The sequence below is a fragment of the Elephas maximus genome, chromosome 8, assembly GCF_024166365.1.
Source record: "Elephas maximus indicus isolate mEleMax1 chromosome 8, mEleMax1 primary haplotype, whole genome shotgun sequence".
Taxonomy (NCBI): Eukaryota; Metazoa; Chordata; class Mammalia; order Proboscidea; family Elephantidae; genus Elephas; species Elephas maximus.
In genome coordinates, this window is record NC_064826.1 from 11,486,247 (window position 1) to 11,502,039 (window position 15,793).

The 15,793-nt window shown below is 38.5% G+C and overlaps 1 protein-coding gene across 4 annotated transcripts in view; it reads right to left on the reverse strand.

Annotated features, from left to right (window-relative positions):
* Positions 1-15,793, reverse strand: part of TRIM24 (tripartite motif containing 24) — a 128,314-nt gene that overhangs the window by 50,669 nt on the left and 61,852 nt on the right. For all 4 annotated transcript variants that reach the window (XM_049893909.1, XM_049893907.1, XM_049893910.1 and 1 more), the window contains exons 4-7: positions 12,633-12,765; positions 9,099-9,215; positions 5,382-5,496; positions 1,667-1,813 (exon numbers count right to left, since the gene is read on the reverse strand). In XM_049893909.1, the coding sequence (XP_049749866.1) occupies positions 1,667-1,813; positions 5,382-5,496; positions 9,099-9,215; positions 12,633-12,765 (512 nt within the window). The remainder of the gene's footprint in view (positions 1-1,666; positions 1,814-5,381; positions 5,497-9,098; positions 9,216-12,632; positions 12,766-15,793) is intronic.

Here is a 15,793-nt window from a genome sequence, read left to right on the forward strand (position 1 = left end):
CTATAACAGAAATATCACAAGTGGGTGGATTTAACAAACAGAACTTTACTTTCTCACAGTTCAGGAGGCCAGAAGTCCAAATTCAGAGGGCCAGCTCTAGGGGAAGGCTTTCTCTCTGTCGGCTCTGGAGGAAAGTCCTCGCCTCTTCAGCTTCTGCTTCCAGTTCCTTGAAGGTCTTCACGTGTCTTGGCAGCTATCTCACCCATCTCAGCTTGGTTTTTATCTCTTTCACATTTCAAAAGAGAATGACTGAAGATACACCCTACACTAATCCCGTCTTATTAATGTAACAAAGACAACCCCCTCCGAAATGGGATTATAACCACAGGCACAGAGGTTAGCATTTACAACACATATTTCTGGGGAACACAGTTCTCCATAATAGGACATTTCTGTCATTTGATTCCAAAAACTAGAGTAGGTAACAGAAAACTCATCTGGAGATCCTGACTGGACTTCAGAGTGTAAATCTCTGTTGAATCTTTAAAAAAAAAATAGAAGTAAAGCAGAAGTTTTAAGGATGTTTTTAGGGCTTGGTTTCCAACAGCTAACTCTCTTCTAGACAGAGCCTTGCTACTCAAAGCCTGGTCCACAGACCAGCAGCATCAATATTACCTGGGAACTTGTTAGAAAGGAAGACTCTCGGGCCCCACCCCAGACCTACTAAACCAGTGACTCCTATGCAAAATAGTCCACCAAATCACAGTCACTTCCCTGTAACAGCTGGGGTTGGAATCGCCAGCACTATCTGTTGTCCACAGTCAGTAATGGAGAACTGACAAGGGACTTAAGGTCATAGTCCTGGCTATCCTTACTGTGTTACCTTAGGCATGTTACTTCCCTCAGTGCCTTAGTTTCATCATCTGTACAATGGGGATGGATAAGTGTGCTGATTTCATAGCACTAACATAAAGTTTTAAATGAAATATTACCTGGAAATTGCTTAGAATTAGTGTCTGACATACTATGGTAGTTGTTAGGTGCCGCCGAGTCGGTTCTGACTCATAGCGATGCTATGTACCACAAGACGAAACCCTGCCTGGTCCTGTGTAATCCTTACGATCATTGTTATGCTTGAGCCCACTGTCCTCCCAACCTGGAGCTCTCATCTTCTGGCACTGTACCAGACAATGTTCCGCTGCTATTCATAAGGTTTTCCCCGGCTAATTCTTCTCAGATATAGACTGCCGGGTCCTTCTTCCTAGTCCTAGTTTGGAGGCTCAGTTGAAACCTCTTCTCCATGGGTGACCCTGCTGGTATCTGAATACCGGTGCCATAGCTTCTAGCATCGCAGCAACACGCAAGCCCCCCTAGTACGACAAACTGACAGACATGTGGGTGACACACTATAGGTGCTCAGTAATGTCTACTATTATCATTATTGTTGTATTAAGTTCAATTGCTACTAAGACTGAGTGATGACTTGGAAAAGAACAAAACAGGATTGAAAATCACAGATCAAAGTTACCTCTAAATCTTGTGAGCTAAAAGTATTTTTAAAACCAAAATATTTTGATTCATTAAAACTAGAAACAAATAAGACACTTAAGCAGAAACAGACTAAAACCACGAAAGGTACAGTTCTGAATTTTGAGTATTCCAATGACTCCATTCTTCCCTTCTGCCATTTTACGGCACGTTAAGTACCACGCTTAGTCTGTCTTACCAGGCGCTTGCTATAAAGCAGTGCTGTACTGCTGCCACTGGAAACGGCCCACTTAGAAAAATGCATGACATGTTCCAACTGCTTAGAAAGTCCAGCCACTTCCTGTTGCTGTTGCATAAGTTTCATGCGATGGTCCTTTGCAAGACTCTGAAAACAAGATAATTCTCAAAATTAGTTTTCGCATATACATTTTAATTGTCATTTTCAGATTACCAAATTAGAATAACCACCACCTCTAAGGATGCAACTGACAGAAACTCTTAGCGGATATTCCCCCCTTAGTACAAAGGATCTCGTTGACTGCAGCAAACACTGTCGCAAACACCCCCCAACCCCAGTCCCAAGGTCTGGTCTGACATATTCTGGGGCTAAGGTCTCTGCTGATGCTCTTCCCAATGTACAAAAAAGCCAAAAGCATGGACTAGCCCTGACAGAGCAAATGTGCCCAATTCAGTACTCGGAAATATAAACCAGGTGCACCAACCCACAATCCAGTAAAGTTATCAGATCACGTGACTTGCTCAATCACGTGATTTTACCTTTTAGGCATTCTAGTCCCCATTGTAAGCAGTTTGTGCCAAAAGTTGCACCATGTGGTACAGGACACTCCCCTTTGTATGCCGTAAAAAGGCATCATATTATTTCTGTCTATTGAGAATTACCTTGGGAGTCAATGAAAAGCTATGTAAGAGCAGAACAGAGAACCTTCCCGAGAGCACTGGACTTGGGTTAAAGGCTCCTATCCAAAAACTTCACACTTGACTGGCCAAAGGAAGGAGGAAGAGAATAGGGCTTTCAATGAGCTCAGACAACTTAGAAAAGTTTAAAAGTAAAACGCTACACCCCATCATGGACTTACATTTTTGATAAAAAGCCAAGACCCTGGCCCTAGTCAACTCCAAGGCTGGAAAACATACATGCACAAAAGTGACTTAAGGGAAGAACTGCAGTGAGTCTGTCTATGTAACGGACTGGCAGCAGTCAGTGGCTTTGTCATATCTAATGTACGTTCAGAGAGAAGATGCCTCGCCTATTAGACTATTCCTGACCTTTGTAAAAAAGTGAGTGCTGAAAAAGCCTCATACTGGACGATTCTAGCTGTCGACATTCTGGAAAAGACAAAGCTATAGAGATAATGAAATGATCAGTGGTTGCCAGGGCTCCAGGGGGAGAAGAAGGGTTAACAGGTGGAGCACAGCATTTTCAGGGCGGTGAAACTATCCTGCATGATACTGTAATGGTGGATACATGACATTATGCATTTGTCAAAACTCACAGAACTGTACAACATGAAGAGTGAACCTTAAACTAAGGAATTTAGTTAATAATGTATCAATACTGGGTCATCAAGTGTAACTAATGCAAGATGTTAGTAACAGGAGAAACTGGGGTGGGGGGGCTGTACATGGTGTTATGGATTGAACTGTGTCCCCTAAAAATGTCTGTCAACTTGGCTACGTCATGATTCCCAGCATTGTATGACTGTCTACCATTTTGTCATCTGATGTGATTCCCCTATGTGTTCTAAATCCTATCACTATGATGTAACGAGATGGATTAGTGGCAGTTATATTGATGAGATCTATGAGATCAGGTAGTGTCTTAAGCCAATCACTTTTGAGATATAGAAGAGAGAAGTGAGCAGAGAGACAGTGAGCAGAGAGACAGGGCGACCCCATACCACCAAGAAAGCAGTACCAGGAGCAGACTGCATTCGTTGGACCTGAGGTTCCCAGACCAAGGGATGACTGATGACAAGGACGTTCCTTCAGAGCTGACAAGGAGAGAACGCCTTCCCCTGGAGCCAGCGCCCTGAATGTGGACTTCTAGTCTACTGGACTGTGAAAGAGTAAACTTCTCTTTGGTAAAGCTACCCACTTGTGGTATTTCTGTTACAGCAGCACTAGATGACTAAGACATATGGGAACTCTCTGTACTATTTTTCTATAAACCTAAAACTGTTCTAAAAAATAAAGTCTACAAAAAATTAAGACATCTAGGATTTCTCTTGCACCCTACTGCATTGCTGAATGTGCTCTTTGAGGAAGCTCTGGCTCACTATGGACATCACTAAACTAATCTGTTACTATCCATTTAAGTACAAAGAATATGAGGCCAGGGAAGGGAAATGAAGAAGAGGCGCTGCTAACCTAATATAACAAGTCAGCTTAAAAAATAAACTAAACCTCATACATATGAAGGAAGAGGGGAGGAGAGAGAGAAAAAGAAAAGAGTGTTTCTTTGGAAATGGTCTATAAAGAATAGAAATTCTGTTGCCTTTGGGGTGGTTGCAAATTGAGATTCAGAAGCCCTAGTTTCTTGGTCTTCTAAGATAACTATTGAAGCTGATTTCTCGTGAGTCTTAGCAGATGAAAACGGTTCTATTCATCTGCCTGAAAGGAGTGTTTTGTGAATCAGGAGGATAGGTCTAGAGCAGATTTAAAAGGTGCTGTGAAAATTATTTACCATAAAAGTCGATTACAAATCATATGATTACCAAGTTCACTCCTAAAGATGCTAGGATCTGGGCATATTCTTTTTTTTCTCTTTCTGAAAACCCTGCAAGTGACTCTCATGTACAGTTAAGTTTAGAAAAAGAGCCAGAGTACTATGTGCACTGCTCATCTCTCGGAAGGCAAAGCAAAATGTCTGATTTTTAGCAGAGCTTTGAAAACTTAAAAACTTCTGTTCAGATGTTTTTATTGGGGGAAAAAAAAATCACAGAACCTTGAAAAAATAGTTACTGTAAATTAGGGTCTGATTCCTCCTGCCCAGAATACTTCCTCACTAAACAAGCATCTGCTTCCACAAGAGTACAGAATTATTTCAGTCTCACTTTCCTTCCCAGTCGTAAGCCATGGGTACACTTAGCAACCACACTTCCCTGGGATGGATAAAGCTTTCTGACAGAGATCTTATAATATAACGAGGAGGTTGAACTATATTATTTCTAGGAGCCTTAAAAAAATCTTTAAACATTAGAATTCTTTTACTCTCTTCTCATTCTAAGTGGCTTTTTCACTGTGAATTCTTTTTGCATCAATATATTAAAAGAATGCTAAAAGACCATGTAATTACTATTATGTTCATATGCCATGTGAAAGTTGTGAATTCCTATTATTTAAGCCAAACGTTAGCCTTAGATCTTGACCTGAACACATATAAAGAAGCAGAGAGTCATGTTTTTCTTGCCTGCTGTGAGGAACGACTATCTGCTGAAGCTGTGGGCCTCTCAAGTGCTACTTCAGAGTTAAAAGACTATCAAATGTTGAGGGCAGGATCCATATCCTTTTACCTAATTTCTCACAAGGTTAAATGTATAGATTTGAGAACTAAGTGTAGTGAACTTGTCAGTGTATCTTTCTACAAAATTTTGCTCAATTACACCCTTTCGGTGATGACAAAGTAGTATAACGTCAATCAATCTCTGACATGATTTCATGCCTCCGTTCACTGAGCTCCTCCAAGCAAGGCGCCACGCTTTGTGCTACGAAGTCAACAGGGTGGATCAGGACATTCCTAGTGTATTATAAAAACTTGGACTGGAGGAAGAAATATTGTCGAATCATAAAAAGAAACAATTATGTGCAAAAATGTATAGGCTTCAAGGTTACAAAGAAAAAAACCAAGATTTAAAAATGTTAAAAGGCTCTGATTTCAAATCCACAAAGGCACGAGACAGCTGCAACGTGCTGCCTCACCGGCAGTGACTTACCTCGAGCTGGTGGAGTAGAGCTTTTCCTTTTTTATTTATTTCCACCATGAGTGTAAATATAGCAACCTTAATATCCTGTTCCACCTGCTTTTGATTCTGATTTACTTCAATTATTCTGAAAATTAAATGAAAGAGGGAAAAACATCTAAAATTTATGGCAGGAAATTGTTTTACAATATTTTAAATTGATTTTTTTAATGTCTAAAGTACACCAAAATGTTTTCAGCCTTGAAAAGCTCTGCTATTTCTGAAGGTCTTTCAGTTTAAACTGCTTTCTTGAAGATGAGATGGGAAAAACAGAATTCTTCTGAAAGACATAGTCACTGAATTCAAACTTCAAATCACAATGTACAATACTGAAAGAGAATGAATATATTTTAAGAAAATACAGGGTGGGAAGATTATGATGACACTGAGGAAAATCAATACCTAAAAGGATGAGGGGGTGGACTAAAAAACAGGATTTATAAACAAGATGATGAAACCATGGTTGTGAAAAAGTTCTATTGTATTCACTCCAGCTAAGAAGTAAAAAAGAATAATGAAGCACCCAACAATCATTATGAGATTAGATAAAAGCTTCATTTCTCCTATCTGCTTCTGCCATAGTTATCCTCCAAAACTTAAGACCAAAAGGGCAGACTTTGTTTTCTGCTGGGAATTCTTCAAAAATAATCGTTTGACTTCAACACTGGCTCCAGGATCAAGGAAACTAGACAGACTTGGGAAGCAACAGACCTCAAAAAACTCATTTAAATCCTGGGGATGGAAGGATAGGATGAACAAGGGGAAAATAGTGTCATGTTTACAATACATAAAAATGGATGGATAGCAAAATAAATCAGTCCAGTAAATTTAAACCTTCTACAAATTTTTTTTTTTTTACAAATAGGCTGTAAAGATATGAGCAATTAATACAATTAAAAAACCAAAATCCTTCCACAGGATGATAATATATTATTTTGTAAAAGCAACACAAATCATTTAAAAAAGTAAACGAACAAATCTGGAGACCTCAACACTATCAGATTTCAAGACTTAATAAAAAAACTATGGTCATCTGAGTTGTTCCTCTTCCATTGATATAAACTTACCTCCCCCTAAGGTTCCGATCTAATCTTTCCTGGGTTGCTGTCATCAATTGATCCTATAAGGATAGTTTTTAAAAAGCAGACGTTCTTTACTAGTTAAGCTAAACTACTGTTTGGCCTTAAGAGGACAAGAGGGGTATTTTTTGCTTAAGGTTTAAAGATTATCTCAGGACTATAGTTTCAGGGGCTCATCCAGCCTCCACGGCTCCCAAAAGTCTGGAGTCCTTGTAAATTTCAAATTCTGTTCTGCATTTTCCCCTGCTGATCTGAATTCTTCTAGAGAATTTTCAGTCAAGGTATTCAGTAATGGTAGCCAGGACCCAGTCTCATGGCAAAGGAAGCAATTGTTCACGTTAATGGAGGAGGAACAACTCAGGAAGGGAGAAGAAGAAACAGACACAGAGAGAGGACAGACAGAGACTGGAGTGATATTCCCACAAGCCAAGGAACATCTAGAAAAGACAAAGGAGGGATCCTCTCCCTAGAGGTTTCAGAGGGAGCATGAATTTGGACTACTATTCTCCAAGACTATGAGATAATAAACTACTGCTGTTTAAAAAAAAAAAAGCTAAGGTAATAAATAGAGTGGAGTACTAACAAAAACACAACGGAACAGAACAGCAAGGCCCAGAATTAAGACTATAAAATGTTGAGGGCACAACCTCACACTTCCGTGGGCAAATGATTTTCAACAAAGGTACCAAGACAATTAAATAAAGGATAGTCATGTCAACAAACGGTGTTGGAACAAATGGACACCCGTACGCAAAAAATGTGAACCTAGATGCGTATTTATACCACAAACGCTAGTGAAAAGGTTAAAAAAAAAAAAAGTGGAAAGGTAAATTTCATTAAGGGTGGAAGTTTTACTTAAAATTAATTATTTTACAATTACTACCTTTTGTCACTAGAGGGTAGAAATGCCTATAGTTATCTCTCCTAATTCATTTAATAAATATTCATTACGAATTTTCAGCTACTCAGATACAAAACTTTTTAAACCTATCAATTATTTGGCAAAATATTATATCCTGATTAAGGAAACAATATTTGGCAAACTATAGTTGTTATACGAAAGAGAAAGGTTATTTTGTAAAATGCGAATGAAAGAGAGGTGAAAGAGGAAGGTGAAAAGAAACAAGGGCTGATAGGAAGAATAAGAAAAATTAAAAGACATACAATAAAACTGTTTTTACTGCAACGTGTAAAAACAGATATAACAACAGGGCATCGAGAAGAGGTTATGTATAAGAATCTCTTATTTTTGGTGAAAACATGGAGAACAAAACATACTTATCCCTTCACAATTTCTATATGTGCAGTTAGTTCAAGGACGATGGTTACATGCTTCACGTTGTGTCACGGTTCTCACTATCTCTAACCACACTGTTTCACCACCGTTCACTGAGACTCTGCTCCTTAAAGTTCTCATCTCTGCTTTAAGAGTTACTGCTGTCAATTTGATCTCATATAGATATTTCTTTAAAAGAGCACAATGCTTAAGATGAACAATCTTTATTAAATGAACTAAATTGTTTAGTTCGAAGGTGACTTCATGGTATAGTTTTTTGGATCAAGGCTTAAAAGCTGTTTCCAGGCAACAGATTTGACGGAAGATTCTCCTTTAAGGAAATCAAGTAATAAAAGAGAATTCTTTGGAAAAAATTCTCCAAATTTAGAACCTGGCCATGCTACAAAATGATAAGAAAAACAGATTACAATTATCGGACCTAAGGAAGACCACAAAAGGCGGACATAATTGTCCCAATGAACAGTATTCAAATTTCCTACTTGAGGCCTCTTTGTTCATGCTCTTTGTAGTGAGCATTTTGTGACCTATTTAGGCAGTGGCATGTTCCCTTTGCATGCAAAACAACAAAAGAAAGGGACCATGGGATTTCACAGATGTGTAAAAGTTGTCATTAAATGTCACTGTGGAGCTTGACAGCAGCTTTCCCTCATAGAGGGTAGTGATTCGCTCCCCAGTCACTGAATTCTGAGACAAGAAGCTCTAGATAGTTGATATTTCCTTCCTTGGAGGACAAAACGCATTGCAGGTGATATCTGGAAACGCCTCTAAATATTTTATCTGACAAGGAATAAAAGGTGTGCGAAACCATTTAATGGCCTCTGTCTCATGGTATCCTAAAATTTCTACCTCGCTGTAATTAAAAAAAAAAAAAAGCTCACAGCCCAGAGATAAGCAGCACGTCAAATCTGAGCAATCCTTAAAATAGCTATTAAGTATATAATTGAATGTTAAAGTATTTCATATTACTGCCTAAAACAGCTGATTTTGTTTTTAAATCCTGGCTTTCTTTGAAATTGGAAAACATCAGATAATTACAGATTACCAATACCTACCATATAAATAAACTGTTACTGAATACAGTTTATTATCCTATTAGTTTTGAGATTTTATGGCTGAAAAGGATGTTTTCTAGCCCAAAGATTCCAAAAACAGAGTTTCTGGCAAAGCCTTATCACTCATGTGTTACGTAGAGCCATCTGAAAGCTCGCTTAGCCTGCTTCACTGTGAGTAAAGGAGAATGCCCTGTTCTGAGAGTGAATGTACTCAACACATTACAGAAAATGATTTATTACAATACCATAAATATAAATGTACCTGTTTTGGATCTGATTTCCTGTGAATTTTATGTATTTTGTTTTTTCCATTAGCTTGGTGATTAGTGTATCTATGATCACTTTCTGGTTCTGAAAAGCTTCTTCTATAAATTGGTATCTGAAGAAATAAATAAGTAAATTAATTTCACACAAATATATCTGTGTAAAATGAGGAAAAGTCCAAAAGCAATGAAAAAATGCTTAGTGAAAAATATAAGATCTTAAGGGACATAAATAGGAATCTTCTAAAAGTAACAAATATACACTATAAGGCAGGTTTTTCCCTCCTCTTAAAATTATCCCTTAAGAAAGAGGAAGTCTTTGAGATATGTTATTTCTGCACCCTCTTTAAATTATTTTGAGAGTTTGGGAAAGACATACACCCACTATTCATAGTTTTAGACATTTACAGAGCACACTTGGCAGATCTGGCAAAAAGCAGTAGAAGATACTTAAGGAGATTTATTAACTATTAAGGAAACTCTGGTGGCATAGTGGTTAAGTGCTATGGCTGCTAACCAAAGGGTTGGCAGTTCAAATCCACCAGGCGTTCCTTGGCAACTCCATGGGGCAGTTCTACTCTGTCCTATAGGGTCGCTATGAGTCGGAATCGACTCGACGGCACTGGGTTTGGTTTTTTTGGTATTAACTATTAAAGGAACCCTGGTGGCACAGTGGTTAAGCTCTCGGCTGTTAACCAAAAGGCTGGTGGTTCAAACCCACTGGCCACTCTGTGAGAGAAAGATGTGGCAGTCTGCTTCCATAAAGATTTACAGCCTTGGAAACCCCGTGGGGCAGTTCTACTCTGTCCTATAGGGTCACTAAGAGTTGAAATCAACTCGATAGCAATGCAATTGACTTTAACTATTTTGTAATTTTAGGATCTTGAAAGTTTGACGCTATAAATAAACATTTAAGATTACTTTTCGAAAACAACAGGTATTGTTGAGGTCGCAAATATAGGTCTTTGTGATAAATGGGAAAAAAAGACCTCCTGATTTTGTGCCTTTAGGTGAAGCTCCAAGCCAACAGGATCGTTATTTTAAAATTACTTAACTTGAAAGTGAAGATGTTTGCTCTGGAAAACTAGTTAAGGATGTATGTATAAGACACATACAGAGAATTTGATTTTTTTTTTTTTTTCGTAAAATACACAAAAATATAAACCCAAAAAACCAAACTCGTTGCCATCGAGTCGATTCCAACTCACAGCAACCCCATAAGACAGAGTAGAACTGCCCCATGGCATTTCCAAGGAGTGCCTGGTGGTTCAAACTGCCAACCACTACACCACCAGGGTTTCCCAACACAGAAATATAGTATTCCTAAATTAATACATTTTACATAACGTGATTTTTAAAAATGTAGTTAAGTATAATTAAATAAGTATTATAAGTAGGGTTGCCAGAGTTAGAAAAAGACACCCAATCAATATTTCCAGTGGATTTTCTTTGTACATAACCTTATCATCTGTGAATGACATTTAAAATTCTTTCCTAGGCAACTCGAGTGGATTTTTTTTTCTTACTAAACTTCCTAATCTCAATGTGAAAGCTTTCAATATTCCATCATTAATATGTTTTCTAGCTCTTCTCAGAAATAGTCGTTATGAGATTTAGGAAATTCCCTTTTATTTCTAGTTTGCTAAGATTTTAGATCATGAATGGTCAATTTTTATTGAATATTTTTTCTGCCTCTATTCTTTTTATATGATGAATTACATGAATGATTTTCAACTGCTAAATGAAACTTGCATTCCTAAAATAAAGCCAACTCGGTTGTAATTACATTGTCTAAAAGTTACAATATATTGCTAGATTTTATTTTCTCATATTTCATGACTGAAGACTGGCTTGTAATTTTCCATTTTCATAATATCTTCCCTCTTCACAGTTTTTGGTGTCAAGGTTTGCTGGCTTCATAAAACAAATGGAGGGAAGTCATTCTTTTATTACTCTCTGAACACGTTTGTGTAGAGAAAGGTCTTATTTTTACTGTAACTATTTGGTAGAATGTCAGTAAAGTTATCGGGACTTTCCCATTTGTGGGAAAGTTTTAAATTATGAAATTAATTTCAATAATTATTCTGGTTTTCTATTTTGTCTTATGTAGTCTTGGTAAGCTATATTTCCTACAAATTTTCCATTTCACATAAACATTTCCAAGTTTATTAACATATTTTAATTTTCAAAAATGTCTTCAGGAGATATATATAGGTGATGCAGTAGTTAGGAGATACAGCTGCTCACCAAAAGGTCAGCAGTATGACTCTACCAGCCGTTCCCTGGAAATTCTACAGGACAGGTTTCAGGTTTTTTTTTTTTTTTTTCACTGCTACCCAAAAGGTCGGCAGTTTGAAATAAAGGACACGATGTCATTTTAATTAGTGTGTGTATGGTGTGTGTGTTTGGTGTGTGTGTGTGTGCGTGTGTGTACAAAAAAATCTGTTGTCCCGAGTCAATTCCGACTCATAGCGACCCTACCGGACTGCGTAGAACTGCCCCAATACAGTTTCCAAGGAGTACTTGGTGGACTCAAACTGCCGACCTTTTGGTTAGCAGCCGAACTCTTAACCACTATGCCGCCAGGGTTTCCGCCAGGGCTGCCCATTTATCTCTAACAGTGTATTTTGCCTTAGAAGTCCATTTTATTTGCTTCACCAACTGTCCTTTGGTTAATGCTTATATGGCACATCTTTTCCCATCAGCCTTTCTAAATACCTAGGTTTCAGATATTTCTCTTATAAAAAGCAAATAGTAGATTTTGTTTTTTTCCTTATCCAGCCTGAAATCTTTTAATTTGGAACAGTCTGTCCATTTACATTTCCTAAAATTACTAATATACTTGTACACCTACCAATTTCCTAAGACTTTATTATACTCCATCTCTTCTCTATTTCTTTTTCCTCACTTTTTTTGGCTATGTTTAGACTGATTGTTTTTAATGGTTTCATTTCCCTCCTCTGTTACTTTGGTAATTATACATACTTTTATGAGCTGAAAAAGCCATGTCCCATTCTAAAGATTGCTCAAGTCAACTGAAGCCAAATGTTGACATGGAAGTGTATGGACCCGGGGCTACAAAACTTTCCATTTTCTCAAAAAAAAGGCCAGAAATCTACATTTTTAAAAAATGTGAAATCTCATTTTAAAACACTGGAAACTAATTCCACATAGTTTAAAGCATGGTGTAGGTCAGGTGCTCTCAAATGCGGGTGATTTTGTTCCCCGGAAAATATGGTATTATCTGGAGACATTTTTGGTTGCCACGACTAGGGGTATGCTACTGGCGCCTAGGATGCAGAGGTCACGGATGTTGCTAAACATCCTATAATGACAGGACAACCTCTCAAAACACAGAATTATCTGGCCCAAAATGTCAACAGTGCTAAGTTTGAGAAACCCAGGTGTAGGCCAACACAACGCTGGCCAAACAAAACATATTTGCAGACTGCCGCTGCCATTCTGGAGTCCTCCTCTAGCCCTCATAAAACTGCATCAGGGACCTCTCTGTACAGAGCCAAAGACGCTGGTACCTATGCTCTTTATGTTCTAGTAACTGGCAATCCCGACACGTCAGTTTGTCACATGTCTCACAGTAAAGCTTCAGCTGCTCCTTTTTATGAAAAGGACAAAACACTGGTCGTTGACTGGTCACACCAACTGCCTCTGTAGAAATAATGGGTGACAAAAAAGAAGGAAATTAACATAATTGAATACTATGAGATTGTCCACTTAAATTCAAACTCCTTAAGATATAAAAGAGCTACAAACAGTTTCACCTACAGGATAATTACCACTCGGTTTTACAAATGCAAAGGCTAAGTATTTCAGCATTTCAGAAGGAAAAGGTTAAGTGAGCTTTTCATGCTCCAAAGCAGAAATCCACCTTAATTCAGGAGGAAATGAAAGCACCTGGACAGGGCTAAGTGTGTGGTTAAAAGATGCTTTACGGAATTAAAGTCTTAGAAAATAACCCTGGTAAACAAGGATGAGTCAATCCTAGGTTTGTTTGTTTTTAAATGCAATTCAGAAAATCTAATAAAAACATATAGAAGGGGTAGTAAATTATTTCCTGACGAATGCAAAATCCTAACAGAACGCACCCATCAACACAGAAATAATCGGTTTTCACTAGTATTCTGTAGTCATCATGTGACTTTTCAATAGTTTTCCAGAGTAGGAATAAAACTGGGAAATGGTTATAATGTTAAATGGAAAAATCAGAATATAAGTGGATGTAACAATTGATTAAACAGTAAAACAGTAAACACCAGTCACCTAACTAATAATTCAAGGTAAAGCTGGAACATTTCAGAAATAATCCCACCTGCAGACATTAACTACTATGAAGAAACACGTATGTTCCTCTGGCTGTTTTTCTATGTATATTCAAACCAAAAAGACCAAACCCGATGCCACTGAGTTGATTCCAACTCAAAGCAACCCTAAAGGACAGAGGAGAACTGCCCCATAGGGCTTCCAAGAAACAGCTGGTGGATTCGAACTGCCGGCCTTTTGGTTAGCAGTCTGAGCTTTTAACCACTGCACCACCACGCTCCTCTATGTATATAGTTATATGTAGATAAATGGGGCAAAACATGGGACTATATACTTACTGTCATACAAGAATTTTTTTCTTAATCATCTTTCTGTGTTAGTACATACACCCATTTTATTCCTATTAACTGTATCGTATTTCACCAAATGAATATTCCATCCGCTAGGAACTTTGTTAGGTACTGGGGATGAAAAGGTGAGTAAAACAGATCCTCCCTGCCTTCTGGGAGTTTACAGTGTAACCAAGACTAGAAGCACATAAGCAATCACAGTTTGGCCTGAGGAATTCTCCTGGAACAGATGTTAGGACGGCCAAACTCAGAATTGGGACTCAGTTTCAGGCTGAGTCTGTAACTCGAGGATGAATGGAAAAGCTCGTCACGTGAAGGAGAGGGTGGGGAAAATGATGCGCTCGTGCAGACATGCAAGGGGAGAAAGCTGGGTGTAGCTCCTCGGAAACCCTATGGGACAGCTGTACTCTGTCCTATAGGGTCGCTATGAGTCAGAATCAACTCAACAGCAACAGCAGATGTTTGGATATTTCTCATTTATCGCTACTGTATGATTACAATAAACATGAAATTTATAAATCATTGCAATGTCTCCATAAGATAAATTCCTATGGTAGAATTGTTGGGTCACAGGGTAGTTTATACAGACAAAACTAAATGGTCCTTCAAAAAACTGTAGCAATTTATAGTGCTACCTGTGTTTTTAACAATGGGGTATTCCTTAATCAACCTTGCCAATTTGATAGGATTAAACACAGAAAGACTTCACTGTCTCAAATGCATTTCTTTGATCGCTGAGAGAACAAATTTTTCACATTCATCAGCTATTTCTATTTGCTTTTAGAACTATCTGTTCATATCCTCTGCTATTATTCTGTCCAATTGTCTTTCCTTATTGATATGTAAATATATTTGATATATTATCTGCCAAAGGAGTTCAGAAATATTTTTTCCAGCTTATTTGACTTCATTTATGTGATTTTTCCAAACATACATACAATTTTTTAATAGGAAAATTTATCCATTTTTGTTCTTTATGATGTCAGTTTTCGAGAACTGCCTGTGTCCCCTGGGCATCATACACAGAGAGAGTGTGTACATCTTCAGTTTGCAAGGACATCCTGGTTTGTGCCTGCGGTTCAGGAATAATCATTTATGGTGTCCTGGTTTAGACAGTAAATAATATTTTCTTCCATTTATAGATTTCCTGTATTTATCAACTGGTCTGGGTCCTGACTTGCAGTCATCCTGCTAATCCTAAATCTCATCATCACCCTGGATGAAGGCACGTGGATTCTATAGGAAGACAAGCCTGTCAGACATTCTCATTCCAGAGACCTGCCCCTCATGCTACTTACTTACTCCACGGTCACACCCCAGATTTTTCAGCGTTCATAACTGAGTAACTGTTCCACTACTATAATCATAAATTGAAGCATGCTACTCCAATGATTTCCACTTTCTAACCTTCCAGTCCCTGGTTACTGCTCTCACTATTCCTCAATTATATCTCTGCTCCCTTAACCATTCCTTCTACCCTGTTGACTAGCACGCTCCACTTCCTTCCTTTCTCCAGTTAAAATTCGAGAATCCTTCATTTAGCACATGCCATGATCTGCATCTCTTACTCTGTTGAGCTTCTGTAACACCTGTCCAGCTAACCCCCAACCCTAGATAAGTCCAATCCTTCTCTACACCCACACCTCGACTGCTGAGGCTGCCGGAGGAAGGTTAATGGATTACATTCCAAATGTAACCTCAATGTTCCCAGGCAATCCTTCTGTTTCCAGAGCTGGGGCTTCTTTCAACTGGGGTGATTTCAAACATTCACCCAATGTTGAACTTGGAATGCCATTTCCTCTGCTCTCATTTTCCACAGGTGTCCGACTTTACAGAGTACCAGATGTCTTTCTAGCATTCATCTATTAAACCTGCCTGCACACACACCTGGCCTTCTCCTTCAGTGTCTTCCTTCATCCGGGTCCTCAGAAATTACACCCCTTTTCCTGTCTCCAGACTCATGTCACCTCACAAGCCCTCCTCTAGCAGCCGCTCTCCAGCTACACCCAGCTTTCTCCCCTTGCACGTCTGCACGAGCTCATCGTTTTCCCCACCCTCTCCTTCAC